The sequence below is a fragment of the Tachypleus tridentatus genome, chromosome 11 (genome assembly GCF_004210375.1).
Source record: "Tachypleus tridentatus isolate NWPU-2018 chromosome 11, ASM421037v1, whole genome shotgun sequence".
NCBI classification, from domain to species: domain Eukaryota; kingdom Metazoa; phylum Arthropoda; class Merostomata; order Xiphosura; family Limulidae; genus Tachypleus; species Tachypleus tridentatus.
This window is the reverse complement of record NC_134835.1, coordinates 89,317,658-89,345,557: the sequence shown is the minus strand read 5'-3', so window position 1 is coordinate 89,345,557 and position 27,900 is coordinate 89,317,658. Positions and strand designations below refer to the sequence as shown.

The following is a 27,900-nucleotide window of genomic DNA, read 5'->3' as shown; positions in this document are numbered from 1 at the left end:
GATCCTAAAATTTTGGAAGACTTCTCGTTCTAATCGATGTAACATCAATACCAGTCCAACTGTGATTGCATTCACAACATTTATTTTAATCTAACGTCACAGCTGCTTGAATTATAATTGCAACTTAAGGTTCAACATGATTTTTAGACATTTTTCCAGTGTATAATGACTGGTTTAGAATGGAAATCAGGTCTTTCATAGGTAAAATAGGTAAAGTAATTTGCAAAAAACAATAGTCTTCACCAATGTTTTGTTTTCTACTTTTACGATGATGCAAGTTTATAGGTATATCATTTATAAGTTGTCAGTTACAGTAGAATAACCTTCATTAAAAGTTGGTTACTTATAGAGACATTTTAGTCACATGCTGTTTTAGGAGTTTGCAAAAAAAACTTACGCGTTTTTAAGAATTAATTATTATATTCTAAGTATACTTTAAACACTTCATCAATTTTTAGTCCTTTAAACATAGCAATTTACGGCACTTGAAACGCAACAGAGAAACGAATCAAATGTAAAAATTTATTTGAAATGTTACACATATCATAATGAACTTACATCCAAAGTTGTGTACAACTACACGTAGCACCATAGTTATGGAAACATTACTCAACAAAAGACAGAAAAAAAACAAAAAACACCGGGCATTCTAATTCCGTACATTAAATTAAACTGTCTTTAAATTTATTATAAAAAGTCTAGAAATAGAGTTTAAAGAAAATCTCCGTACCACCTCCTGGTAAGACAAATATATGAATCACCAGTCACTTTGCAGCAAGAGCTGTAAGAGTTGGCAGAAGAGATTCTTTCTTTAAAATATAAACAAAGCCTACACCAATCCTTAAGACTAAAATCACAGCTGAATGTTTGAGTAACTCAATAAGCTTTTTCACTGAACCCTTCACCTCTATGTAGCTGCCTGTTTGGGCCGACTACTATACATGTATATATACAATCACAAACCTCAATTCTCATTTACTTTCAGTTACGTTTTATTTGCCTATTGTCTCATTTGGGGATTTCCAAAAGTCTGGAAACTAAAAAAACAATTCTATACTACAACGTCAAGCCTAAAAATGTAATAAAAAACGACTCTTGGAGAAGAAACATTATTCGTGACGTAGAAGTATATCTGGATACACATTTAAAATAAAGATTTCCAAGTTTTGCAGGTTCTCATTTCAATATACAAACAACAAAATGGTACTTACTGTCGAATACAATGTTAGCCTTCACGAATTATTATTAAAAAAAACGGATAGGACTGAAATAAATTATTTTTACATGATTTAAGATAATGGTTAAAGAACCGTATATTTTCTTGTAGACATTTAGCAGAAAACGTAACACACAATTTCCTACTTCTAACATTTGTTTTCAAGTTTATTTTTACTTTTTTAAGATGAATATATTTTAAGGGAGCAGCTATGACACTATAATAGTTTATGCTTTATTAAAATCTCAGTTATACCTTTCTTTTCCATCACTGTGTGGTAGTTATATATCGCATTAGACTTTCAACAGAAAATACTACGGTTTACATTGTGTTAATGTTAACTAAAAAACTGCTCGTCACACACTATAAGCTAACTTAGAAATTTTTAAAGCTGCAGTTAGAGAGAGCTGTATTAAAATGTTGAATTAAATGTGGTGCACACTTAATGACAACTTAACACAATTTGCTCTTTAAGATTGTTAAGAAATTATCCTTTATATGGTCAAAGATTAAACCCTTGTGTCAATTATCTACTAATATTTAGTCGCTGTTACAATAGCCGTTTATCATTCCAAATTATATTCGATTGTTTTATTCGTATACAACTACAAATTGCATCTCAAAGGACACGATTTTTTCATTTAAGTTTCCTCTTTATAAAATATGAAGCACAGAAACAGGATATTATAAAACAACTTAATACGATTCTTTTCAGCTTTTGTGTCAAATTTCGGTCGTGAATTATTTTTTAATTTCAAAATTTCAGCCAATACCCAAAGGTAGAAAACTAACAGTTAAAAAGTCTTTATCTTAAATTGGCGTTTTTAACAGTTAAAAAAAATCCTTCCAGACAGATCGTATTAATTGTAATAATATGCCTATGAGTGACAATATTTCTCAAGAATTCACATGAACATTCAGGACACCATAAGCTATGAAAACGTATTTGATTAACATAATATCTTAGGCTAACTTATTGAAAGAGTAATTATTAATTAAAATAACTTTGGCACTGCTTCTTATCTTAAGTTACTATGACTGAAGTAACTTTACCTGTTGTAAAATAAGTTATTCCCAATAATCACGAAGTTTGGTTAGATAGAGTGTAAAGCTAAAAACGGTTTAGCTCCATCTTTTGGTAGCCTTGAAGGTTTGTCGTTATAATTCAGAGAATTATTCATACTGTATACACTGAAAAGTTCAAATAACATTAAACTCAAATTATAAAAAAAGTCAAGGAAACCGAAAAGATCTATAGTTATAACATGAACAATAACAGTATCACCGTGGAAATCTATACCATGAACAAGGACAAAAACACCGTAGAATATTCCAAAATTTGTACCACGAATAGTAACAACACGCCATGGAAACGTACACTACGAACAAGAAGAGTAACACCACGGAAACCTATACCCCGAACAATTACAAAAACACCGTTGAATATTTTAAAACCTATGCTACGTGAAGTACATGCATTCATTTTTCTGGTATAAAAAAAATAAAAAAATGAGCATTGATTTTAAGCTAATTACGAAATTCAACATTCAACATTTTAAAGTAATTTTCGCTATGAATTAATTTCAAAATACTTATTTTAGTTTTATGCCGATTATTTTTTAAGTTATTGTAAATTATTAACAACTTCTGAGAACCGAGATTACATCTGTCCATAAATATCACGGGTCAGTCTAACTGCTTGGATTGAAAGTTGCTTTGACCTCTTCCCATGTCCGTTCACATTCGTACTTGTCAAGATTCAGTCTCTGCTGTATGCAGCGTTAGAGTACGGTCCAGAATAGATAGAACTGCCAGCTGTGCTGGCCCCTTTTCTCCTGCGGCGGCGGTGAAGGATACAGGCCACGAGCAGCATTACCGCTAACATTAACAAAACTCCAGCAATGGCAATACCAATAGCAAACTTTCTAGTAGAAACACAAAACTCATTCTCAGCAACTGAAGGCTGCGCTTTTACTCCAGGCTCTGTTCAGTAAAGAAAGATCACATGATTAAAATGTTAACTGTGTGATTTTTTTTAATCAAGCACGTGGCTTTTTAAGCAATGGATTCCAAAGTTCAAAACGCTATTTAAGTTATCTCTTTAGAGCCAATAATACTGAGACACAAAATCTGTTGACAAATTAATATAGTTGTAAAAGTAATATGCAACATAAAAAGTGTGAACGAATTTTGAAAACGTTAATATTATTTTTCGCTTAAGGGGCTTTAAAGGACATTTCTACAGTTTTTACGTGAAAATATATAATGTTGTAACTTGAATAACGTTAGTTTTACAAATTATATATATTCAAGATAAAAATGTTTTCTGAAATTCACATTTTTCAAACCAAGTGCGAAACCTCACCGTTATATCTCACACAGTAAGATAGATATTTACTGGGATGGTTTAGTTACGCTGGGAGTTTATATTATATTCGTATTCGCAAAATATTTTCAATAAATATCTCTCATCTTTTATTTGAAAATAGAAGTTATCATTAGAAACGTAATCTGCTAGTGACTTAAACACAAATTCAAATCAACAAGGATAAACATGAAAGAGTACGAATTGGAATGTTTGACATTAACGGCACTCATACATATGTGCTGACTGAAACAATGCCTCTTTACCATCTAAAGTGGAAACACAAAAACTGATCCAAATAACAATGATTTCTTAATATTTTCAACGTATTAAAAGAGTAATCATTTTCCCATTATATGTATTTAAAAAAAGATAACATTCATAGTTTCAGGACTCAATTAAAGTGAGAATATTTATAAATAGAATAAGGCCATTCTCTCATCCACGGAACTATATTAGACTGTGTTAATAAATGTGAGGTTCTAAGTATTAGAGCAACAAAAATAGACCACAGTTTTAGATAAAATTTCCCTGAAACGTGTTTTTTTTTGTTATTTTTCCTTTTAGCTCAGCTACTGGTTTCTTTCACTTGTTTGTTCCAAACTATTACACCTGCAGATTTTGAGCTATTGATCTCTATTCGGATGATGGAGTTTAACGTAGCTTTTATATCCCACCCACAGACCCAACATTTGGAACAAAGTTTTACTGCCGCTCGCCACACCATGCTTATCACTGTTGGAAGCACCTAAAACTATAGCCGATTCTTTATTCGTGAGGCTTTTTAATTATACTGGAAGACCCGACATTCCAGGCTTTATTTGTGGAGATTGTTTGTTTGTTTTTTGAATTTCGCGCAAAACTACTCGAGGGCTATCTGCGCTAGCCGTCCCTAATTTAGCAGTGTAAAACTAGATGGAAAGCAGATAGTCATCACCACCCACCGCCAACTCTTGGGCTACTCATTTACCAACGAATAGAGGGATTGACCGTAACATTATAACGCCCCCACGGCTGAAAGAGCGAGCATGTTTTGTGCGACGGGGATGAGAACCCGCGACCCTCGGATTACGAGTCGCACGCTTTAACCGACCTGGCCATGCCGGGCCTACTTGTGGAGAAAGATAAAATAATTCTAAACAACTAGCTTCTTAAGTACAGATAAACATCCATTATTTTTCCGCCATTTTATCTTTTCAAATATTCTGGTTCTTTTATAGTTTATAAATAAATTAACAAAGAATATACATTATTCGGTTTAGATATCCTCTCAGTAATTCTTTTTACCAATGGTTATAACTTACCGTCATCAGTGTTCAAGTTTTCTGCTTCGTTCACATGCAGACCAGAAAATACCTCTACACTTAAATCACGTACGTCCTGCTCCTCTTGCCTCAAGTTTCTAAGATCACCATCTTCTTCCACTTCACTTTCCCTCTTCCTTCGGCGTTTCAAGATATTCCTTCCACTGGGGTGACACTGCGGGGGCTAGAGAATGGCGAAAACAAAGTACAAAATTGTGACGTTTAAACGTGATTCACACACGAGTCTTAAAGTCACTAAATTTCACTCAAATTGTTGCATTCCACTTTACTAATTGTTCGTGAACGAAAACAACAGCTAAACCACGTTAAACCAATGTATATTATCTGCATCTTGCTAAAATGTATAATGTTTTAGTTACACTAAATTTAAAACAATCTGTTTTAAACGTGTTGAATAATGATATCAAATAGAAATACATTACTGCAGTGTATTCTTGCTAATAGAGCACTGGGAATATGGTAATTTAAATGCTGTACAGAGTTTTAACATGTAAATGTGTTGTTAAAGAAAACTACATTCTGTTAGATACACCTATAAAGCGTTTGTCCTATGTGTAAGCCATGTGTTACAAGGCAGATTTCGTTTAGTTTGTATGTAACTGAAGATTCTACACCTAACCTACCACATCATCACAGCCTCCGTCCCTCTTCAAGCACAGCTTGATATTACACTGATAATAAACAGAGGATGTGTAGGGAAACTTATGAGCTTGAAAATTCACAACTGCTCGGGTTTTGTTTTCGGTGTAGTCGAAAGGCCCCATTATCTCGGTGTCCACTGGACATCTACAATAATCACAAAATAAATAAGCCACATCAAAAATAAATAAATAATCTTTCAAATCTTTCTTGTACAATAAAAGAGCTAGTTATTTAAAAATTCATTACCAAACTGCAGTACGAATTCTAAGTCTTACTATTTATACTTTGGATTTTATAAACAGTACAGAATCTCACCGTTGGACTTCCTGAAATTTTGCATACACTTTATTACTCTGTTCTTATTTCAACTAGCACTACATACGTTAAGCTTTGTAACTCATTACATAGCTTTAAACTAAACTGCAATCGAATTAAGTCTTTTTGTCGCTGTTGTTAAAAGGAAAACAATATTATCAAAATACTGTAAACCCTATAAATCTCAATGCGGATAATTTCCATTGCTCTCGAAGTGCCCTAGTACATATCTAAAAAACCACGTTTAAAAATATATACATCAACCCTACCAGACGCTACACTTGATTGTAAGTTACGCAGAGCAAAGAAAAACTCTAATATAATTTCATTTCTCTTCTTGAGAATTTTACAAGAGCATTGTTATTAAATAAACAACAAAGATATCTTACCTGAATACTGTTGAGTCCTTGAACCAGAATTTTATATGGTTTCAAATGCATATTCTTATAAGTATATTCATCACTACACAAACCTTAAAGTAAGACATCCTCGAGCCATGACAATATATTAAAATAGTGTTAGTTGATAAGCTGACTGATTCAATACGTAATGATTAATCGTGTATAATATTTTGGCCAGAGTGCACTGGGGTTCGCGAAAAGAAAAATGCAGATACTTACCCATCGTTGTTGATTAAAGGTTGTTCTCCCCAATTTAACCCATCACGAACCAAGCAGTTCGTCACCTTCATACCGTAGATATCTGGAATAAGAAATACTTCTTAAAAGCGCTGTAAAGGATTACTTGATCACGAGATACCGCCATTCCGTGGGTCGTGATTGGTTGACGCCGTCTTGATAACAAAATATTAAACGTTTCGTAACCTCCTCCCGTCTCAGAAGAAGAGAGAACGTGTACAACGGTTTATCACCCATTAATAGAAAACATCAACGCTGATCCGCGATTTGATTTGTTTTAAGCATGTATAAAAATAATAAAATTTTATTTTTTTATGTTAGTCTTTCTTGTTTTTAGAGTTGTTTATATGGAAATGTGGTTTAACTTGTATGTCTAAATGATGGCAAAGTATTTTTGTATTTCCACCTGGCCTTATATATCAAAAAACACACAACAATTACAAAGATTAAATGAATAGGATATTTACTTTCTACGTGAAATAAAAAGTCTAAACATACGTAATAAAGTAAAATATAGTCTACACTTAAAGTTTACCTTGTAGATCGATGTTGATGACCAGTGTGAGACGGTCGCCAATCTTGACATTTTCAGCAACAATTGCATGATCAAAATCTCCTCGGAAAATTTTCATGGTACAGACCGGCATTGGGGCAGTAGCGTACATGGGGGTTGTACCCAACATACTGAAAAAAAAAAAAAAAGAAAAAATTACACAAAGAAATCTAGTAACCTGAAACAAGAATAGCATAAACAAAGTAAACTCACATTTAATAATCTGAAATAGTGGTAAGGCAGAAACATGAATGTCGTAATTGATAACCTGAAACGAAACAGGACAGTAATAATAACTTCGAACCTAAAGCAAAGATAAGAAACTGCCACAAAACCATACTTAGTATATAGACAAGGAAGAAACACTGACATCAAAATGATTATAAGGCAGATTAAGCGAGTTTAAGTAAATAATGTTAAAAAAATAATTAACAAGCCAAAGTAGAAGTGTTACAAAATAATAATGTCTCAGATAATATGAAGTAAAAAAAAGTAATAATATGAAATAAAGTAAGCTGTGCCATGAGAACCTTAGTCAATATGCTGAAACCGAATTAATACAATAATATGTTGTGAAACACGTATAGAAGAAAAATTGTTGAGATGCACCAATATAGTAGTCATGAAATGACAAGGCAAGAGATGAGCGAAGTTTCTCTTACCATGTTGAAACAAAATTAGATAGTTGGAAGCTGCTCAAGGTGTGCTAAACTAAAAATACAATAAATATGTGAAACTAGATATTAAAATTAGTTAGAGAGAAACCATGGTTAGAAATGTTTAAACATGAACAAGTTACTCCAGAAAGCCTCACTTAATGTTCTGAAATAACCAAGTAAGACAAGAAATATAATAATCAGGTGGGATTCACTACCGACTATTTACTGAGAAGAGGACTGGGAGTTGGAATTAACGTACTGATACAAAGACTCCGCCTAAAAATACGCAACTAACAAAGTTACTGATGCAGTTACTGTGATCATTAGCAAAAGAATTGAGTGATCAGTTAAGTAGGAAATCAAAATAGGTAACTGAAACATTTAAAAGGTGAAACCTTTTGTATTTATTTGTACGTTTTAGAGCAAAGCAACACTGGGCAATCAATCTGCTATGTCTACTACAGAGATTGAACCCCATATTTTAGTGTTGTAAGTCCGCAAACGTACTGCAGTCCCATCGAGGACAGAGATATAATTATATTAGTACGCAAGTTTAACAGAGCAAAGAAACAATAGCCAGAGAAGGGGGAAGCGGACATTGAAGGACATTTTGCATCCACACTTCCGGATGACTTAAATATGTAATGTGCAGAAAGAGCCATTTCTATAGCGTGTTGAAATTAATATTGTGAACAACAATAACACAGTCATCTCATGGTTACTATTGTGAGGTAGATGTGCGTGGGCTAACTGATAATGTGTCTACCAGCCGCGCTTAAGTGACTGGGTAGCTCTCGCTAACTGCAAACGTCACCGGACCGTGGCCAACCTCACTGGTTGACTTCACTACCTCTTCAAGGAATGTGAATGAACTTTCACGGCGTCTCAAGGATATTCACCGCCATGAAGGACGCTAATAACTTTCCTTCCCAGTATTACCTCCTCTCTCGGCCCCTCCCTCTGAAAGAAATTACACACAGGCGGTTGGTTAGTTTTTAAAAAAATTGGTTACATGGTACAAGTCATCAGTGACCGGTATGAGCACAGGCGGGCGATCATGATTACAGTAATTTGTTGGGAATGATCGGATGTAAGTTCACGTTCAAATTTAACAAGGTGCACTGAAGAAAACAGCAGAAAAAACTTACACAGAATAGCACACATCTTCTGTTTGACGGATCTCCTACGCACGCAATCAAGGCCAAGCAAACATCTATGATTCAAATGTTTTTTTTTAAGAACTGGTACATTGTGAAGTGCACAGGTGATTTTTTAAATTTATAAATACAAGCGTAATAACTAATTACTTCTCTTTAGAAAAGATATACACGTATATACTGTAAATGTTTACTCTCTGATGTTATTTATGATTCAATAACACACGTCCTTGGGTATCTGTTTTTACATGTCACGGCTACAGTCATTGTTAAGTGACGTGTTATGAAACAAAATAGTTACTTAGAGCTTAATTAATATAACATTTTTTTTTTAGTTGACACGAAAATTGAAGCTGTGTATCAAGAAACGTAGGATGAGTTTTACCTAACATTGAAATTTGAAATAATACTCTTTTCCTTCATCTGGTATCGGCATCTTACGTGGTAGCCTCGACCCTGATTGGTCACCAGCTTTCGATGTGGTTGGACAACAACAGTGTTGAAATATTCTACGCCATCGTTCTGTGAAACAAACAAACACAAACTAAATTTTAAAACCGAAACTATACCATTTCTGTAGTATATATAATGACAAAATGTATATCAGGTTAAGAATTTTGTTATAGTTGATGTACCAGTCATAACTGCTGAACATGAATGCATACTAAACCTAACAACTTTGAATAATACTTAAAGCCAGTCTATATCTGCATTTTTTTTCAGTTGCGTAGTCAAACATGAAACAGACAAGGCATTTAGAAATGAAAAACACTAGAAAGTTACGGGAGTGACAGCACTCTGTAAAAACTTTGGTTATTTTGAATAGATTTTAAAAATACAATATTTCGCATTAATGGTCCAAACTAATTTGTTTTATAATGTCCGTTCAGCGAATTACAACCATAAGTATTCTGACTAGTTCAACTGAACCAATATAAACGAGTAGGTCACTGGTTTATCGTAGCTCAACATATCTACGACTAAGGGGACATGCTCTCCACCCTTTGTATGACTTTTCTATTTTGATACAATACCTTCAAGGATTCTCTTCACACTCTTGAAACCAATGTTACACCACTGGAAATGGTCTTTTTTTATACCTTTCACTATATACACGTTATACGTGTTTAATTGTTTCACATAAAACACAGTCATAAACTCTTAACCAATGCTTACAACACTACAGATCTTAAGTTTCTGTCTTTTCCACCTTAAATAAGTAATAAATAATTATTCGATTATTTCCAGTAACTTGAACGAACGTCTTTAACAATTACATATTTTTTTTCTATGGCGTTTGCAAGTGTGAAGTCAGACGTTTTTTGTTTTTTTTAATATTGACAGATTACCGAACATCAGTCTCAAACAACCTCAATGCAAATTAAATTGGCCTCCGTATTGTCATAATTCAAGTATCCATAAAACTTTTTTTAAGTCAACAAACGTATAAAAAAGTGGTCATGAAAAACTAACGAAGTTTAAATTCCCATAATTTCTAAAAGTTCAATATATCACTATTTAAGATTAACACAAATAGCTTAATGTTATTTGTATCTTTAACTAGTAAGTGCGTCCACAAAGTTTTTGTTTGTCTAAAAATAGCTGATAAAACGAGTAAAAATATTATTGAATATTTTTCATAAAACTAAGTTTATGAGTTAAAGAAAAAAACATTTGTTCTGGTGACACATTGGTGATATGACACTATAAGAGTCATCAAGTATGTACGTTTTTGTAAGAAAACAGATATCAATACTATGTTCACAATCTTACAAAAAGAAAGTAGTAATTACTTACCAAATCTGTGTTAGTGGTGTTAGAAGAATACAAGTTTTTGCAAGAGAGTAGATACTTACCAGAACAGTATCTGTCGTATTACATAAGTTTTTATAAGAGGGTCGGTACTTACTAGATCAGTATTCATAGTGTTACAAGCATGCAATGGCAAATTGTAAGTGACATGCCCTTCGACAGTTGCATACTCCACCATACAAGAGGAATTCTTGGAAAGTCCCTTAGGATAAATCATCCCATTAAAGTTAGTTCCAGTTGCTATGGTAACTTGAATGTTGTTGCTGAGACACTGAATGTTAACTCCAGGTACCGAAGGCGAATCTAAAAATCAAAGAAAAATAGCCATTCATAATAGTGTACAGGATTCATATGAGCTGTCCTCTGAGCCTCACGCGGTGATGGCTTCATTGTTCGGCAGCGTTTTATGAAGTGTGAACATTCTACAAGGTTTCTAATTGTTTTGAAATAGTTCACATAAATAAACGTCATATAATTTTCCTAGGCTTGAATCACAAAGCGCATTAATTACACCCTTGTACCTATATTAATTACTAAGTAATGTAGCTAATGTTAATGAAAAAAAACATAATTAGTTTCTATTTCAAAATCAAACTATGTAATGAAAATACACAATCAAAGTTTCAATGTAAGAGAAAGAAGCTAGTGCGATCTGAAAACCACGAAAAAAACAAACAAAACCAAAGAGAGAACGTGCACATCACGAGCAGTAATATTATGAAAACGTCTAACACTTGAAATCTATGGGAATCTTTATCGCAGAGTTTTAACAATACCTAGTTAAAATGTTAATAATATTAATTTACTTAAATCACGAAAGTGTGAAAAATCCAACATGTACAGTTGCATGAGTACATTAGCTCTGAACTGAAGGTTTCGAAAATATACTTGAATTTACCATATCACATAAAGTGTTTATCTTTTCTACTGTTTGATTCTTTCCATTAAAGACAAAAGAAGCTCACTATCTTTAACCGTAAGGGTTAATAAATAAATTATTCTGTAAATTTTAGAGAAGCGATTTCGTTTGTTTGTTTGTTTTGAATTTCGCACAAAGCTACTCGAGAGCTATCTGTGCTAGCCGTCCCTAATTTAGCAGTGTAAGGCTAGAGGGAAGGCAGCTAGTCACCGCCACTCTTTGGCTACTCTTTTACCAACGAATAGTGGGATTGACCGTAAAATTATAACGCCCCCACGGCTGGGAGGGCGAGCATGTTTGGCGCGAAGGGGGATGCGAACCCGCGACCCTCAGATTACGAGTCGCACGCCTTAACACGTTTGGCCATGTCAGGCCACTAGAGAAGTGAAGCTCATTACGTTTAGCCATAGATAGTAACGTGTTAATTCCTGTGTAAATCGGTACCAGGGTGATATTTGAAATACTGTATCATATCAAGAAAAATCACTAACTTTCATTACGTTTTACTAGCAAAGATCAAATAAAATCATATAAACTTATTGTTTTAAAACACGACTTTTGAGTTAGCTATTCTCTTATCATTATTTATTTAATCTTTTATGAAAGCAAAGTTTGAAAAGTGAAGAAAAGTACATTTGTCATACACAATTGGTATCACGAAAACAATGATAAACACCCAGCTATTGTCAGCTTATATCGTGTTTATAAAGTGATATAGCGTTGAAATCAGCTCTTTATAAGCATATCTCATACATAGTTTATTATAACCAGTTTGGTCAATAGAGGACATCAGTTAAAAGACATAGGGTATATATATGCTACTAAAACAGGAAAATAAGAATTATTATCTCTATCAGCTACAGTGTATGCGTGCGCTTTGATCGTACAATATATAAATCGTTCACATCCCAACAAGCTTCATCTTCACTTGATATTTAGTTCAATGCCCTTCCTAATACATGCTAGTTTTCAGGTACGCTGACTTGCCATTACCGGTTCTCGACCCTGTGAAAGAATGGTAGAAACTTTCGCTGCTCCATCTTCACACCGTACACCACGGTCAAGTACGGGATATCTTAATCTCTGATCATAACACATAAGATAAACTCAAAGTAGGACCGTTACTGATCAGCAAGAAAGACCGTGTTGGATCGTTTATCCCACAAACCCTTCCGTAGAGGCGTATCGAAGAAGATACTTCCCGATCTTATCATTATGTACTCATAGTAGCCACTGCTGTTATGCCAACTTCAGTTGGCCTCTTGTGAGATCAGCCTGGTATTAACAATTCATGGTGTAGTTTAATGAGTTCATTTAGTTTATGAGTTGTTTGATAAGCACGCCTACTTTCTGAGAACTTTGTGATTATTTTTTTTATGAGCTTTCATCAGTCACTTTGTTATATTACTGTTACAGAAAAACATTCATATTTCATCCAAGTTAACACGTGTTATTATCTCAACTGTAAAAAGACGTAGCCTAGTCGTTTAACGTTCTGGCCAGTGGATACGAGCATCAGTAATTCACATTCCGTTGCCGCTAAATTTCGTTCCGCACTTTGGGGCCTGAGTGCGTTATAAAAATGACGGTAAAATCCCGTTATTTGATTAGAGTAGCCTAGAAGTTGGCGATGGTTAGTGTTAACTAGGTGTCTTCTTTTTAGTCTATAAGTTGAAACTATAAAACACTATGAGACAGCTAGCCTTGTAAAGCTTTCTGCGAATATCAGAAACAAACATTCAAAACGACAAGAACTAAGAGTATTATTACAAACCTTATCCTCATGGTGGATTCAGGGAAGGAGGATTACACTCCATTTCTTTCTTTTTCTTCTGTTGCTATCATTATACCACATAAAATATTTTTTAAAATGTAACATCCCCTGTAATCTAGAAACAAACAAAACGATTTTCCAAATCACTTTCCATAAACTACTCCTAGCTGTTAGCCATACTTGAAATATTTTGTTTCAAATGTAGATTTTCAATGATCTGCTAAAGTAAATGGTCTGGGCTAAACAGTACAACTCAGTAGTCTGAGTTGACTAAACTACTGAGAGGTTCTATTACAGTTCATAATACGCCATTGCTGCTGTCTTGTCAAATGCAACTTCCAACAGTTGATCTCCCCTGGCACTACAAAATGGTAGAAACAGTCACATTGATTCTTGAAGAGAAAACTAAAAGGAAAAACACAAGAAAAGTTTTTGTGACACTTTGGGAAGTACAATCAGATATACAAATGTAGTCATATGACTTTAAGCATGCCCCTCCGAACAGGAGGGAAAAGTTGTGTTCTGTAAGTATCGTAACTGAACTGGGAGATTTCATAACTACATTTTCAACTTCATGGACTTATGTCTACCTTCTCACATCATTTCACTACTAATAAAATACTTTATGGCGCACCTATGCATGAGCGAGACTTGTCTAGAACTTTGAAAACTTTGTGCAAAGCTACATAAAGGCTATTTACATTAACAGTATTCAATTATAAAGTGGTAGGTAGAGGAAAAATAGAGATAAGGTCGCTACCTTTATAATACACCCCAACCAAAAAGTGCGATTCTCTGTTTGTGTGTGTATGTGGTTGGTAATGGGACGCAAATAACAGAATTAAGACTCCACGATCTAGCATTTTGACCAGCGCCCAGCTGAAAAAACTGGATCCTTTGGGACATTGGAGAAAATAGCAGTCTCTGCGTAGTCATCGGAACCAGTCATTGGTTGCGATAGATAGAGTTTTATGTTCTAACAAAAGAACTCTTCTTAAAGCTATTAACTGTCCTCTCTATTACAAAGTACACAGCAGGACGATCCTTTTGAACATTAAAACGGATGATGACCTATCAAAGGAAAGTGATGAATAAATAATGTTTCAACAATTTTACTTGTGTGTCCATTCATCGATAAATCCCATTTTCACATAATGAGGTTCTTGGAGTGTATATCAATAAGCATTCAAACCGTTTACAACTGTAAACTAACTCATTCCCTTCTTAATAAGTAAACATCTCCACGGTTTCATAGCAGCCTGCAGAAAAGACAGAGCCAATAAAATCAGTTTCTCCTCGTGGTTCATCACGTGAACATATATTTATAACAATCAATCAATCGTATTTTGTAAAGCATGTTATTTTACATTAATATTTTGCGTGCAGTTGAGCTTTTACCTGCACTTATGTAAACAAAGTTGTATACGCTTTTTATCACTGCAATATGTTTCTTACTACACCAAGGAAAGAGAATTACATCTTCTTGATCCTCGTCCATCTAACCCTGAATCCATGCATCTTTATTGTGCTTGAATCATTATACATAGAAATAAAATATTTTAATGTCTCTGTTTATTCGTTTGTAATTGAGCACAAAAGGCTATCAGCTTTCTGCCCATCACAGTTATCGAAATCAGGTTTAAATCATTGTAAGTCCTCAAACATGCCGCTGTGCCACTGGAGGAGAGGACATTTCAATATATATTCAAAAGTTATATTCAGAATCTATAATAACAAGGAAAGAGTTATTTATATTTTAAATTTGAGCTATAATTAAACAGGTACAGTCAAAATAACCTGTATGAACGTTAATAAACTTTCACGTATAAGACAATAACATTCGATTCCCCTCGTGGACTCAGCAGATAGCCCGATGTGGTTTTGCTATAGGAAAACACACATACATACAAGACAATAACACCTAAGGGGACTCATTATTTAATAGCTAAAATAGTAAAGTACTTCAACCTTTAGGACATCTTTATTGATAGTCAGTTTTTTACCCCATCTCAAGATTAAGAAGGGTGAAGTCCTATCAAATATCAACAACGAACCAGTTCTGTATTGTTTGAAGGGGTTCACAGACCACAGGCTGAGAAACATGGCTCTAGGGCATTTTTATACAAATGCCTGTAAAACTTTTATGTAAAAATAAAGACTGGTTTGTTCAATTTGTTCCGAATTCTGATATCTTCTGACTAAGGAGTTACAAAAACCTGATAATCAAAAACACCTCAACAAACAAATTTATAAACTGTTTAAACATTTTAACAGACTAAATAACTGCAAAATTATTGACTGGTTAGCACCGCTTTTAAAAATATACTGAACATCAACAGATCATGTTCTTTGTCATCATATCTTCTAGCAGTATTTTATTTCATTTTTTTGCCGTACTTATACTTTTATTTTGACTGCTTCTTAAAAGAACTATGTTCGCACGACCTTGAATACGTGTTCCCTGGTGGTAGGGGACACCACTGTCAACTGAGAAGCTAAGTTCAAATTGCTAAGTGACACAACCAAGCAGTTCTGGAGTATTATCTTGTCTCCAGTAGGACCAGTCAGACGAGTGACACAACTTTAATATTTGTGCATAGGATTTTCACATTGTAACTTGTTGGAGGTGCTTCACTGAAAAATTTGGTTTGTTGGTTTTCAAAAGGTACACAGTGGGCTATCTGTCTTTGTTTGTTTTGGAATTTCGCACAAAGCTACTCGAGGGCTATCTGTGCTAGCCGTCCCTAATTTAGCAGTGAAGGCAGCTAGTCATCACCACCCACCGCCAACTCTTGGGCTACTCTTTTACCAACGAAAAGTGGGATTGACCGTCACATTATAACGCTCCCACGGCTGGGAGGGCGAGCATGTTTGGCGCGACTCGGGCGCGAACCCGCGACCCTCAGATTACGAAGCGCACGCCTTAACGCGCTAGGCCATGCCAGGCCCTTCTGTCTTTGTCCAGAGCTAGTTTCAAAACCCTTTTTATAGTGTTATAAATCCTCTGAGCCACCATGGAACAAAGCTTCACAGCATGGAAACTCAAAGAATAGGTCAACAACTTATTTCCAAAAACCAATTAGCGGAAAGCTCACAAGACAACCTTTTATTTATCACTTCTAAGAATTAGAATTCTAGTCCAAGCGTGGGCGTTTTTATTGTTACCTTCAATGTCTTACCGCCAGGTGTTACCTCACGCACCTCTTTAAACTGTAGGCCCTTTACGAAACGTTTGTTGGAATTATCGACACGGAGGATGGCCGTAGGAGGGCTGGATAGGTTTTGGAAGTCCCCTGGTGGCAACAGGAACGAGACATCCCAGATGCCAATGATCACGAAACTATTTGTTTTGGATTTGTTTTTATTTTATTTTTTTGGTGTACACAATAAATATTAAATTGTTTCACAATACACGAATTCTTACACGACAAAAATGCATGATTTTGTCCAAACTTCTGATTATCAGGAGAGAATTCCAAACATATACTGAGCAAGTATAAAAGGTGTTACTTTTTATTCGTTTCTAGTCCTCCCCCTCCCTTTTCTTCTGAAGATTCATTGTAAAAATCTATTATTGAGACTGCAAGCACAACTATATTTGCACAAGAAACAGTAACATTAAAAAGACAAACTAATGTAAGCGAAACTCGTAAATATATATGCTAGTGGGGCTTTGAACTATGGCAACCAAAGATAAATTTAAAAACATCCTATTTCGTATATCGAGTTAAGATTTCGTATGTTGGTGAAATTCCACAAAATTCCAAGAGAGATGTATGTAAAGGAAATTTTCAGCTTTTTTTATTTTTTATAAACTAAATATTTGTGACCTCTTTCTATTTTTACAAAAGTGTTACCTAGGTTACGGTTGAACTGTGTGCTCATGCATTTAATTTTGTTTCGTCGTTGTTTGTTGAAATATGTCCAAAGTTAGCTACTGGATGGTTGTCTACGCTAAGCTGCATCTAAATTTGATATACACCCATCGCCAACATTTGAGCTTCTCTTGACAAATGAATACTGTATTTTACCATCACATTATAACGCTACCACGAACATTCAGCGACCAGTTTCGATTCTTCGCCCCACAGATTGCGAATCGAGGGCACTAACATGCTAGGCCTTGTCTTCAATTTTTAGCTCTATAATACTGACCCCAGATATAGAATTGACGCAGGTGAGTAAATGCTTAATGAAGAATACTCACAAATGATAGCAGAAAAAACATTAACAAACAAACTGAAGTTAACCACATTCATAAAAACTTATCTAAAACTGAAATTGTTATCACATCAGATGATGCGGATAAAATTTTACAAACTAAAATTGGTTAAAGAACTTTAAGCAATATAGCCTAATGATCAAAGAACAGAACTAGAATGTACTTAAAATCACTGATCAAGATACACATATCAGAAAGTTAAAAAGTTAAAGGCCAAGAATGACCTAGAGCAAGGGTGGGCAACTTATTGTTCATAGTGGCCACACCTGTGGCTAATGAAAACAACGTTGGCCACACTGTTAAAAAAAATTGAAAGATGTTAGTTTAATCAAAATAATTTCATTTTAACTGACCTTCAATGTGAAAATTGATGGAGGTTTTCATCAACAAGTTTCGTGAAATTTGGCTTAATATCTATGCCGAATGAGTATCTTAGCTCTGCCTCTAAATTTATGTCAGTAAGCTGAGATCTGTATCTGGACTTGCGAAAATCTAGCGTAGAAAATGTTGACTCGCACACCCATGTGGATCGAAACATGGAAAATTATTTTGAAATTGCCATCTTTAAATTTGGAAGACTCATATATCGGAAGAATGAGCTACATCTCTCCGATAGAACATTTTTGTTTAACTTTTATGTGTTCCATAACTTTCAGAGTAAGCATTTCGTCTTCAAATCCACACTTATCCAAATACAAAAAGATGTACTTTCCTTACTGTAATTTTCTAAGTGAAATTGAAATGGATCATGCAAAAATTCAAATACCAATTTCAAATTTTTGAATTCGGAGAAACGTGCTTCAAATTTTTGAGATAGATGTTTGATCCAGTTTACATAGAGATCATCTTTAGCGCCAGAGAAATTATAGTCCTTGTTATTTTCTAGAAAACTCTTCAACTTTGCAAAATATGTCAAATCATTCTAAATATGTCAAAATATCAACTGTGCAGTCTTACTAACATTTGTTGACACATCTAGTGTTAAAGAAAAATATAAACAGTCTTTTAGTTGTTAAAGCAACTGATTTTCTATCTCTTTTGCTAACTCTAGCATTCTGCGGACAATTTTTTTCGACTTAATTGCACATTATTTATCTTTTGAAAATTGTTGTTGTTTTGAATTAAGCACAAAGCTACTCAATGGGCTACCTGTGATCTGCCCACCACGGGAATCGACACCCGGTTTTTAGCGTTGTAAGTCCGCAGACATACCACTGAGCCACTGTGGGGCACCTTTTGAAGAATATCATCTTTTGTTTTTAAATCTTAATCCTCCAACAGAGTTTCAATGACCATAACCAATATTTCTTTTACTAGTTCAGCATCAGAAAATGATTTCTTTTTTTGAGTTAGAATCCAAGCTACTTTATAGCTAGCTAACGTAACTAGATCTATCAATGATATCTAAGGCCTGATACCAATAGATCTTATTCAAATTTTACCTCCGTTTTATTTTATTTCAAATGGGTGTTAATGGAATATACCTGTGCTCCGAAATTATTATTAATGAATAGTTTTTGCCAGATTCACAGTATAAGGTAACTATAACGAATAATTGTAAAAGTTATACATAACTTGTTTGTTTTTCCTCATAGGATTAGACCCTAGTTTGTTTAGGAAAAACTTAAAGGAATAATTTCCTAGAGTTCGAAGTTCCATTTATACAATGATGATCAACTTAAATTACTTTAATCTTGTGTATCGGTTCCAAAATAGGCTAAGTCGCATATGAATCTGAATCAAAAGTACGGTCATTTACTAATGTGATCTAATAGGCTATCACATTTTCACTACAATAGGAAGCTGATATGATATTAAACTAAGTGAAACATTTAAATATATACTTTTCAAGTAAATGAAAACCTTTCTTTTTACATTTGATAAAAATAAAGTCGTGATTTATTAATATTTGTAGATTAACATGAGTGGAATGTAATTTGGTTAATTTCTAGTATACATACAAGGTAAACCAGAGCTGCATTTTAGCATCCATTGGTTTATTAAATATATATTTATAAATATGTTTCCTTGCTTGGTTTAGGTTTCTCAGAAGTAGTTGACGAGTTTTGAAATATTATCGAGAAATACAAGTAAGACGTTGGCACAAACTGTATATGAAAATCTGTCAACTGTTTCATGACAAAAAGTGAGCGGATCGGACGTGATCTCACATTTAGCATACAAGGTTGTTGATCAAAAGGTTCAAGGTTTGAGCCGCGATCCTCACATTTTTGCTGTATACCTATGAGGGTCAAATCCGCTACCTGATTATTGTTGACTGGTTGTGATCCTTCTGGTCAGTATTTCTCAATTATGAGTATCTCTGTGTGAAACTTAAGGATCACTTACATGGATGTTAAACTATTGTATCACATAAGTTGCCGTTCAGGTTCAAAATAACAACTAACACAATAAAAGAGACTTATGAAAATTTCATAGCTTCCTAGCGACCTTCTTCTTCAATGACAAATTTCTGAAATAACTTGCACAAAAATCACGACGTAAAGACCCGCAAATGAAACTTAATTGTATTTTCAGATCTCAATACGAGTTAATTTTTTTTTTTTTTTCCTTTTCAAAGATCAACTTCCATGATTGTATAGTAAACGGTATGAATGCTCGAGTTGTAAACAAGAGTACAGCCAGGAGGCCAGAAGAAAGGATCAACTAATAACTAAACCTCAAAAGTAACAAAACACTGTAACGACAACTACAGCCAGGAGGCCAGAAGAAAGGATCGACTAATAACTAAACCTCAAAAGTAGCAAAACACTGTAACGACAACTACAGCCAGGAGGCCAGAAGAAAGGATCAACTAATAACTAAACCTCAAAAGTAGCAAAACACTGTAACGACAACTACAGCCAGGAGGCCAGAAGAACGGATCACCTAATAACTAAACCTCAGAAGTAGCAAAACATTATAACGACAGCCCACCGATCAACCAACACTTTAAGATCCTTCTGAGAGCACAGGATAAGAAAGGCCTACGTGTGCTGAAAAATTCATGAAAACAGTAGCAATCAACAATAGGGAACAATCCCTTATATGTCCCAATAACCATGGCACTTGAGTGTTGTGTCTGGCTTGGCTAAGGGTTCATCAAAATGCATGTCGTGACCTTGTATTTGAAACATGCAAAATTTAACTTGAGTGTGTAATAAGACATCGTTTCATTCCTAAAACTATTCTACGGAATTAGAACGCCAGAAACAGTACATATTGCTTACGGCTGAAGTATGTTTACCAATTCCAGAATAACTGGTTTATTGAAGCATCACATTAAAAAAGTTAAAATCTGAGCATTACACCCTCTGCTTTGCTCCCTCACTCACTGGCTTAACGGTAAGTTTGCACGTGAAGACTAAGCTCAATGCTCATTTGCGGGTTTCGATATCCGTGTTGGGTAGAGTACAAATGGTCAATAGTGTAGCTTTGGACTTAACAACAACTACACCAAATAAACACTCTGCTCAACTGTAATTTTTGAAAATTTATCCTACCAAAATTTACAGAGAAGAAAAAAAAAATTAGCATTCGTTCTCTCCATGCTCTTATTTGCAAGTTGTTCTTCATTTAAAACGTTTCCATGGTAACGTTCAATAGTAAACAATTATTACAAATTAGCTGATGATAGCACACTCACTTCAAGATTTATTAACTTAAAAAATCATAAGTACTATTTTCATGTTTTTAAAATCTACTTTATCCATCTACAAAAAAAAATGATTTTCCTAGAAAAGTGTAGGCGTCTTTTGCGCCGTCTAAAACATTCAGTTAGTATTCTAACCAATTATTTTTATTTATTATATCAATACGTTAGTGGGAGAATAATTGTTCAATTGTATTGAAAATGTATATTTAGTCTTCTCTCTTGTTTATATATTATTTTTGGAACCGTATTACTTATTTAATATTTTGTCTTATTTTTCTAATTTAAGCATATTTGATGAATTATTATGTCCATTATTATGTCCATCACCCACTGAATATTTTCAGATTAAAACTTTGCAACTTACCAGCTTGAATACTCCCTTGACTTGCACTTTGTGTGATTAGTAACGCCATCTGTAAAAATAATAATTGTGTCAAAAACAATAAATACAACTTAAATTAATTTTGAAAAAAAAAAGAGAAAAGAAAGACAACTTGTATATGGTTATTAATTTTAATGTAATGTACGTTTGACGTCTAATTTTTACCTAGAATTATTTATATTTGATTTTTGTTCTAAAATTACTATCAAAAAGTTAAATCTCGGGAAGGTATTGTTTGAAGAACCATTTGTTCATTTTGTTACCAAGGCATGTCACTTTCTCTTATAAAACGTTTATCCCTGTGTCGATGAAAGAGAAATAAATCACACAAAGCAGGTTTATTTGTTACAAGAAAGTTAAGCACCAACCCTCTCCCTTTGGCTTCGTTCCCTGAGAACACACACACAGTTTGTATGCTTTGATGAACACTGGTATCGTTACCATGGAAAAACATGTCCATGTTTGGTTTTAAGTTCAACAGTGAAAGTGTTCAAGGTTGATGCTGTTAGTATTACGTCATGGTTTATTATGTTAGATAGATGTTGGGTAATTTTTGTCCCGTTTCTTCATAGGTGTCTTTACGTGTGAGAATTGCGGCGATGTTAAAACTCGGGAATCTATAATAACATACAATACGGTGTTAAGTTGAATTATAGTACCTTGTCAAAAAGGAAGTCTTATTAGACTAAGATACATTATATGCATTAAGCAGATTCCATTGCCACTTGAACTGTTTTATGTTATTTTTTATTCTAATAAATAATTAATACCAAATGTTTTTCGAGGTGTCTTTTAATATTAGTAATTTTTGAAATATTACATTGTTTTGACAAAAGTAAATCGGTAAGAGAAGCATATAAAAAATCTGTAACTTTCCTACTTATCTTTAAACGTAGAGATATGACACATTACTTCAAAAAGTGAACGAAAGGTAATCTCCACTAGAAGACACTGAAGTACTACCAATACAGTTTAAAACAAAGCAGAGTCATAATTGATGAATAATAAACACTGTTGTTTGAATGTTTTATAAAGTAATAAACGCATCCTGTCTCTCTGTGCAATCAAATTGATGTCTTACAATAAAATTGTATCATAAAATAATTAGATGTAATTACTTTAAGCTACTATTAATTACTAGGAACTCTTACGATCTACAGATTTTAACATAACAATAAATAAGCTACACATTCCAAGAACTGACTTTATATGCGTTAGTAATGTTTTGGTTTACTAATATTATCGTATAATTTTAGAAAGAAGTGGATTCAGCCAGTAGTTGTGTTTACCTTTTAGCTACTGAATAAAAGAAATGGAATATATATTATGGTATACCATGTTTCAAAATATATGCAATATCTATTGTTTGTGTAATCTAATATTACGTAACGAGTGAAGGGTATTGAAATTAAACTAAACTGTTTGATTATACGTTTCTATTTAGTTTTGATATTAAATAGGTACAGACTGTTCAAACAAACAATGTACTGTTATAACATTTCCTCTCAGAGTAATTGTACCTTTTTCAGTAGACAACCTCAGTTTTCGCCTTTAGTACATAACCTGATTATGTTGTTCACATTAAGATAGCTTTGTCTATTTCTTTAATCATCCATCGTAAATACCGAAGGTATGACACTGGTTATAATACTGCAATACCTTTTTTCGCGAGAAAATAGTTATCACGAAGTTGTAGCGGTTATAGTTTTAATAGTTTAAGTAAAAATCTGCTTAAACATCAATAAGTTAACCATTAAGTTTTGACACGTAATGTTTGTCCTCAAAACCTGAGCTGGTTAATGTATTAAACTCTGCAGAAATTCTTCGATCTTTTTCTCGACCTGCTAAGCTAGTATTACTAATAGTTAGTTGCTTTGCCGATTTCCAAAAATAGTGTCAAAGCAGAAGGATAGTTAGTGTACACCTTCTCAGGTATGTACGACACGCCACTAGTATAAAAGCAGGATAGTAAGAGTACATCTCAGGTATATCAATAACGTAACTTGATTTTGTGGCGCTTTTTTTATCTTTCTGTATCATATTAAATTACAGAAGTGATGATGTTCTTAAAATTGTTTCAATATTCTTGTACAAAGAAATTTATACAAATGACTCGAGGAAATAGAACTCCTCAATAGCAGCACCAACGGCCACTGTTATCAAACCGAACAGTGAAACCTGGATGTCACTCATGTTGCTGTTGTGGCAAAAGGACATGTACCATGAATTCACACATTCGCAGTCTGATCACGCTAACTACTTGGCACAAGAAGGAACAAACAACAGGTGATTTCACGAGACATTTTCAATGTGTCGATCATATTCGCTAATTCGTATTATAATTGTAAATGTAATTTTGTTAAAACTTTTCGTAAAACCTTCAAGCTTTCCGTGTCAGTAACCAAGACATAACAAAAAGTATAATTATTGTCCTAGTAATGTGTGTAAGATTACCTTTTCAAAACAATCGATGCAAGATTTCTATCTTAGAAATATGTGTAAGTTCTCTTTCCAAGAAATCTATGAAACATTATTGTCCAATAAGCCATTTGAAAGACTAGTAGAAGAACACTTACATAACACAACATACTTAAAATTTCCTTTTCTTATATTTTGTCCATTCCAAGTTGCTATTAGTTATGGAAAAGGCTACGGATCAGTTATAGACAAAAATGTGAGTGAATTATAGATAAATTGCAATAAAAGGCGTAAAATTATCCCGAACCCTTAACTTACTACGTTTCTGATCGTAAAATGGAATATGTTTAGAAATTATCACTTCGGAACATTTTATCATAAAGGCCTTGGAGACCAAATACTCTTCAAAGCAGGCGACCATGACACCAACATGAATAAATAAAATGTGAAAGTTTTGCATTCAGTAGAAGTATAAACAATGAAAACACGTTATAAGTTTAGCATGACGTCTGATTAGTTATAAACATCAAATTAAATTTACGCACTACGAAGTTTTCTCAAAGATGTTAAAGATATTTTTTAATATACATATTTGTAAAACAAGGAGAGGGATCCTAATGGATGAAACCTCTAATAATTGATTATTTTAACAATGTTTGGAGATATTAAGCTTAGAACGTGACACTTATCAAGTGTATTGGATAAGATGATGCCCGTACTCTCTTGTACAGTTTCTTGTCGACGCCTTCGTGACAGTGTCAGCATTGGTTTGAAATCATGTGTGAAATATAATTAGTTTTGAAGTTTTAGTGTAACTGATTTCTTTGCTTAAGCAGAATATTATAGTTCCAAACTCCATTAAAACGTTTATTCAACTCACCCTGAACACTTATTAGCCACTGAAAAACACTTTGTGAATGCCGCTGTAAAATTCTTTAGCCTGCTAATAGAATGACATCATATCATAAATGGGATTATAGAGGGTAACACACCAGAATGGATAGGTTGCAATAATAATAGATCCATGCCGAAACAGCATGTTTTATTAATTATTCGAAAGACACAAAAGAAACACGTAGTCTGAAGAGAAAACTGAAACTTACCAAGCAAAGATACAATGATATCCAATAGGATTCCATGTTTTCTGTATAGAAAAAAAAGTATATTAGATTAAGTACGTTAAAACGAGGAATCTACATATATAGGCTTAAAAATATTCTAGTTTATACCTGTTCCCGGCGGAGTCACTGTGAAATATCCAGTACCTTCAAAGTTTTAGACTATTATGGGTCATAAAGAGAAAGTCCATTCCTACAATATCCATCGTCTTTAGGTTAAACAATAAACTAAATTTCAAAGTAAACGTTTAAACAGAAGAAATAAAGTTTTTGTTCCCAACATTAGTCATTCATTCGTCCCTCCCTAATATTATCAATATTAGATAATCACAGACCCAACACTTTACAAAAACTTGGACACTTAAATCAATAAATAAATACAAACAGCAGAGAGCTACATAGGGTTAATTTATTTTTAACTATCGAGGTCTCAGGAAGTTAAACAACGCTAGTAGTAAATAAATATTTCTTACACGCAGACCGACGCGACATTGTAGACCACAAAGTATTGTTGAATAGAATTAAAATGAGTAATAATTTTAATGAAGGATTTTTGAATAAGAAATAAAAGAAAATTTCTAAAATATTGATATTTTACCTCTAATCAAATGAACTGTATTATAAAAATTGTTAGGCCGAAATTTCGTCATCTAGAATGCTGAAATATGTAGATTTTGATACATTTTTACTTATACTTAACTTACACTAAAATAACATATTGAATAAAGTTTCATAAAATTCAGCCATTAAGTCCAAGTTAAAATACTAGGGGAAAGGCAGCTAGTCATCGCCACCCACCGCCAACTCTGAAGCTACTCTTTTACCAACGAATAGTGAGACTGACCGTAACGTTATGACGCCCCCACGGCTAAAAGGACCAGCATGTTTGGCGCGACGGAGATTCGAACCCACGACCCTTAGATTACGAGTCGAACGCCTTAACCCACCTAGCCATGACGGATCCCAATGGGTGTTTTTTTTAACATAACATTTAAGCTCATACACATAATTGGAAGTAAATAGAAACAAAAAGTTTGTGCAGTGATAGTTTCCATTTGTTAAAAAACATATTATTGTGTGTAATTATGTTTATATAATATTTGAAATGAAGTTGATGACGTAGAAAGAAAACAAACTTATTTTTCTAAGAAAATTATGTAACCAGATTATCTAAAGATAATTATTCAATGTGAGTAAACGTTGCAAGAAATTTTAGAAATCCTTGTTTTAATTAATTATACAAGCTGTTTGTTTGTAGGTAAACATTGTTTAGCTTTGTATTTACAAAAACTAAACAATGGGCTATTGTTGTTGTACCTACCACAGGTATTGAAGCCCATCTTTTATAGTTCTAAGACTTCAGAATTACTGCTGCGCCACTGGGGAGATGTTAATTTTAGTATTATATATAAGTTAAACTCGATGGCTTTTCATCATTAAATCAAGAGTAATTGGCCCGGCACGGCCAGGTGGTTAAGGCAATCGACTCGTAATCCGAGGGTCGCGGGTTCGAATCCCCGTCACACCAAACATGCTCGCCCTTTCAGCCGTGGAGGCGTTATAATGTATCGGTTAATCCCACTATTCGTTGGTGAAAGAGTAGCCCAAGACTTGGTGGTGGGTGGCGATGTCTAGCTGCCTTCTCTCTAGTCTTACACTGCTAAATTAGGGACGGCTAGTGCAAAAAGGCCTCGTGTAGCTTTGCGCGAAATTCAAAAACAAGCAAAACATTTCCGTTAGAAATTTGTCCAGGTTCGTTACGTTGCTTGCTTTGTTCAGTTCAGCCTTTCGATTATTATCTCTAAACTTTAGTTTCTGTTCATTGAGTCAAAGTAAATTTTTTAATCAACACTAGTTTAATATAAATATCCATCGAAATATGACAAGGGTTAAAATAACAACTTATTGACTAGTATCACTAATGGTGCAGGAGTATTTCTGCAGACTTATAACGCTAGGATTAGAGTTTCGATAACAGTTGTTGGAACACAGTACAGATAACTCGTTGTGTAACTTTATGATTAACTATAAACAAGAAACGAACGTTCACTAGTTTTTTTTTCCAAACTTCCTCGTACGTTTGAAATATGTGAAGCTACGAGTTCTACGATTTAATTTAATCTAAAAGAAACGCACAGTTTAATTGTGACATCAGACACTGTTATAAGACATGTTCGTAAAACGAAGAGAGCAAACACGTATAGTTGATATAATTTACTATATAAAGTTTTACATCTTACCCCAGTGATACGACGTGATTCCAGAATTCCGTAGGCTTAGCGAACAAAAAATTGAAGAAACTCTCTGTTGAGACTTAAGAAAATAATAGTGACAAGTCACACTGCATAAAATGTGTGAAAACGTTTTAATTCACTATACACAGGAATAAATGCACAGCTCAATAGACCTGAGTTCCACCTGTTACTTCATTCACTTCGTTCTAGCTCAAAACTTGTTTCTTCACAGTTCTCTGTTCTCATTTTATACGGACCACCTTATCACGTGACCAGCCTAAAACTCGCTTCTGTACAGTGCTTTCGAAAGTGAGAGCTTATTCAATACCTGTGTACTTTTATTGCTTTTAGTTACATTTGGTATAACTACGGTTTGGCCACATTACACTTGAATGTGAGTATAGCTTTTTGAAAAATGATAATAGTATATTAAACTAAATACTGATTAAAATAAGCTACCCACTGAGATCAAAAGTAAAAATAAACTCGGTAACGA

General features: G+C 33.9%; 1 protein-coding gene across 2 annotated transcripts; it reads right to left on the bottom strand.

The window, feature by feature from the left end:
* Window positions 1-511: 511 nt before the first annotated feature.
* LOC143232726 (cuticlin-1-like) lies at window positions 512-27,618 on the bottom strand. 2 transcript variants are annotated; one of them, XM_076468476.1, is made up of 10 exons: window positions 27,411-27,618; window positions 25,156-25,196; window positions 21,617-21,665; window positions 10,780-10,985; window positions 9,256-9,392; window positions 7,037-7,185; window positions 6,484-6,565; window positions 5,530-5,692; window positions 4,886-5,069; window positions 512-3,199 (listed from the first exon to the last, which is right to left on the bottom strand). In XM_076468476.1, the coding sequence occupies exons 2-10, from the start codon at window positions 25,189-25,191 to the stop codon at window positions 2,976-2,978; spliced, it is 1,230 nt and encodes a 409-aa protein (XP_076324591.1). In that variant the 5' UTR covers window positions 25,192-25,196; window positions 27,411-27,618; the 3' UTR covers window positions 512-2,975. The 2 variants fall into 2 exon arrangements, with proteins under 2 accessions (XP_076324591.1, XP_076324592.1); XM_076468477.1 differs by lacking the exons at window positions 25,156-25,196; window positions 27,411-27,618 and adding an exon at window positions 21,898-21,994.
* Between the last annotated feature and the right edge of the window lie 282 nt (window positions 27,619-27,900).

What these genes read in the sequence shown, in the direction of transcription:
- LOC143232726 (XM_076468476.1), bottom strand. Translation starts at nt 25,191, where the DNA reads ATGGAATCCTATTGGATATCATTGTATCTTTGCTTG. An exon ending in TCAAGGGAGTATTCAAGCTG is followed by an intron (nt 10,986 to 21,616) that starts GTAAGTTGCAAA and finishes TTTGATTTTTAG; the next exon opens with ATTCGCCTTCGGTACCTGGA. An exon ending in ACACTATGAATACTGATCTA is followed by an intron (nt 9,393 to 10,779) that starts GTAAGTACCGAC and finishes TTTGTTTCACAG; the next exon opens with AACGATGGCGTAGAATATTT.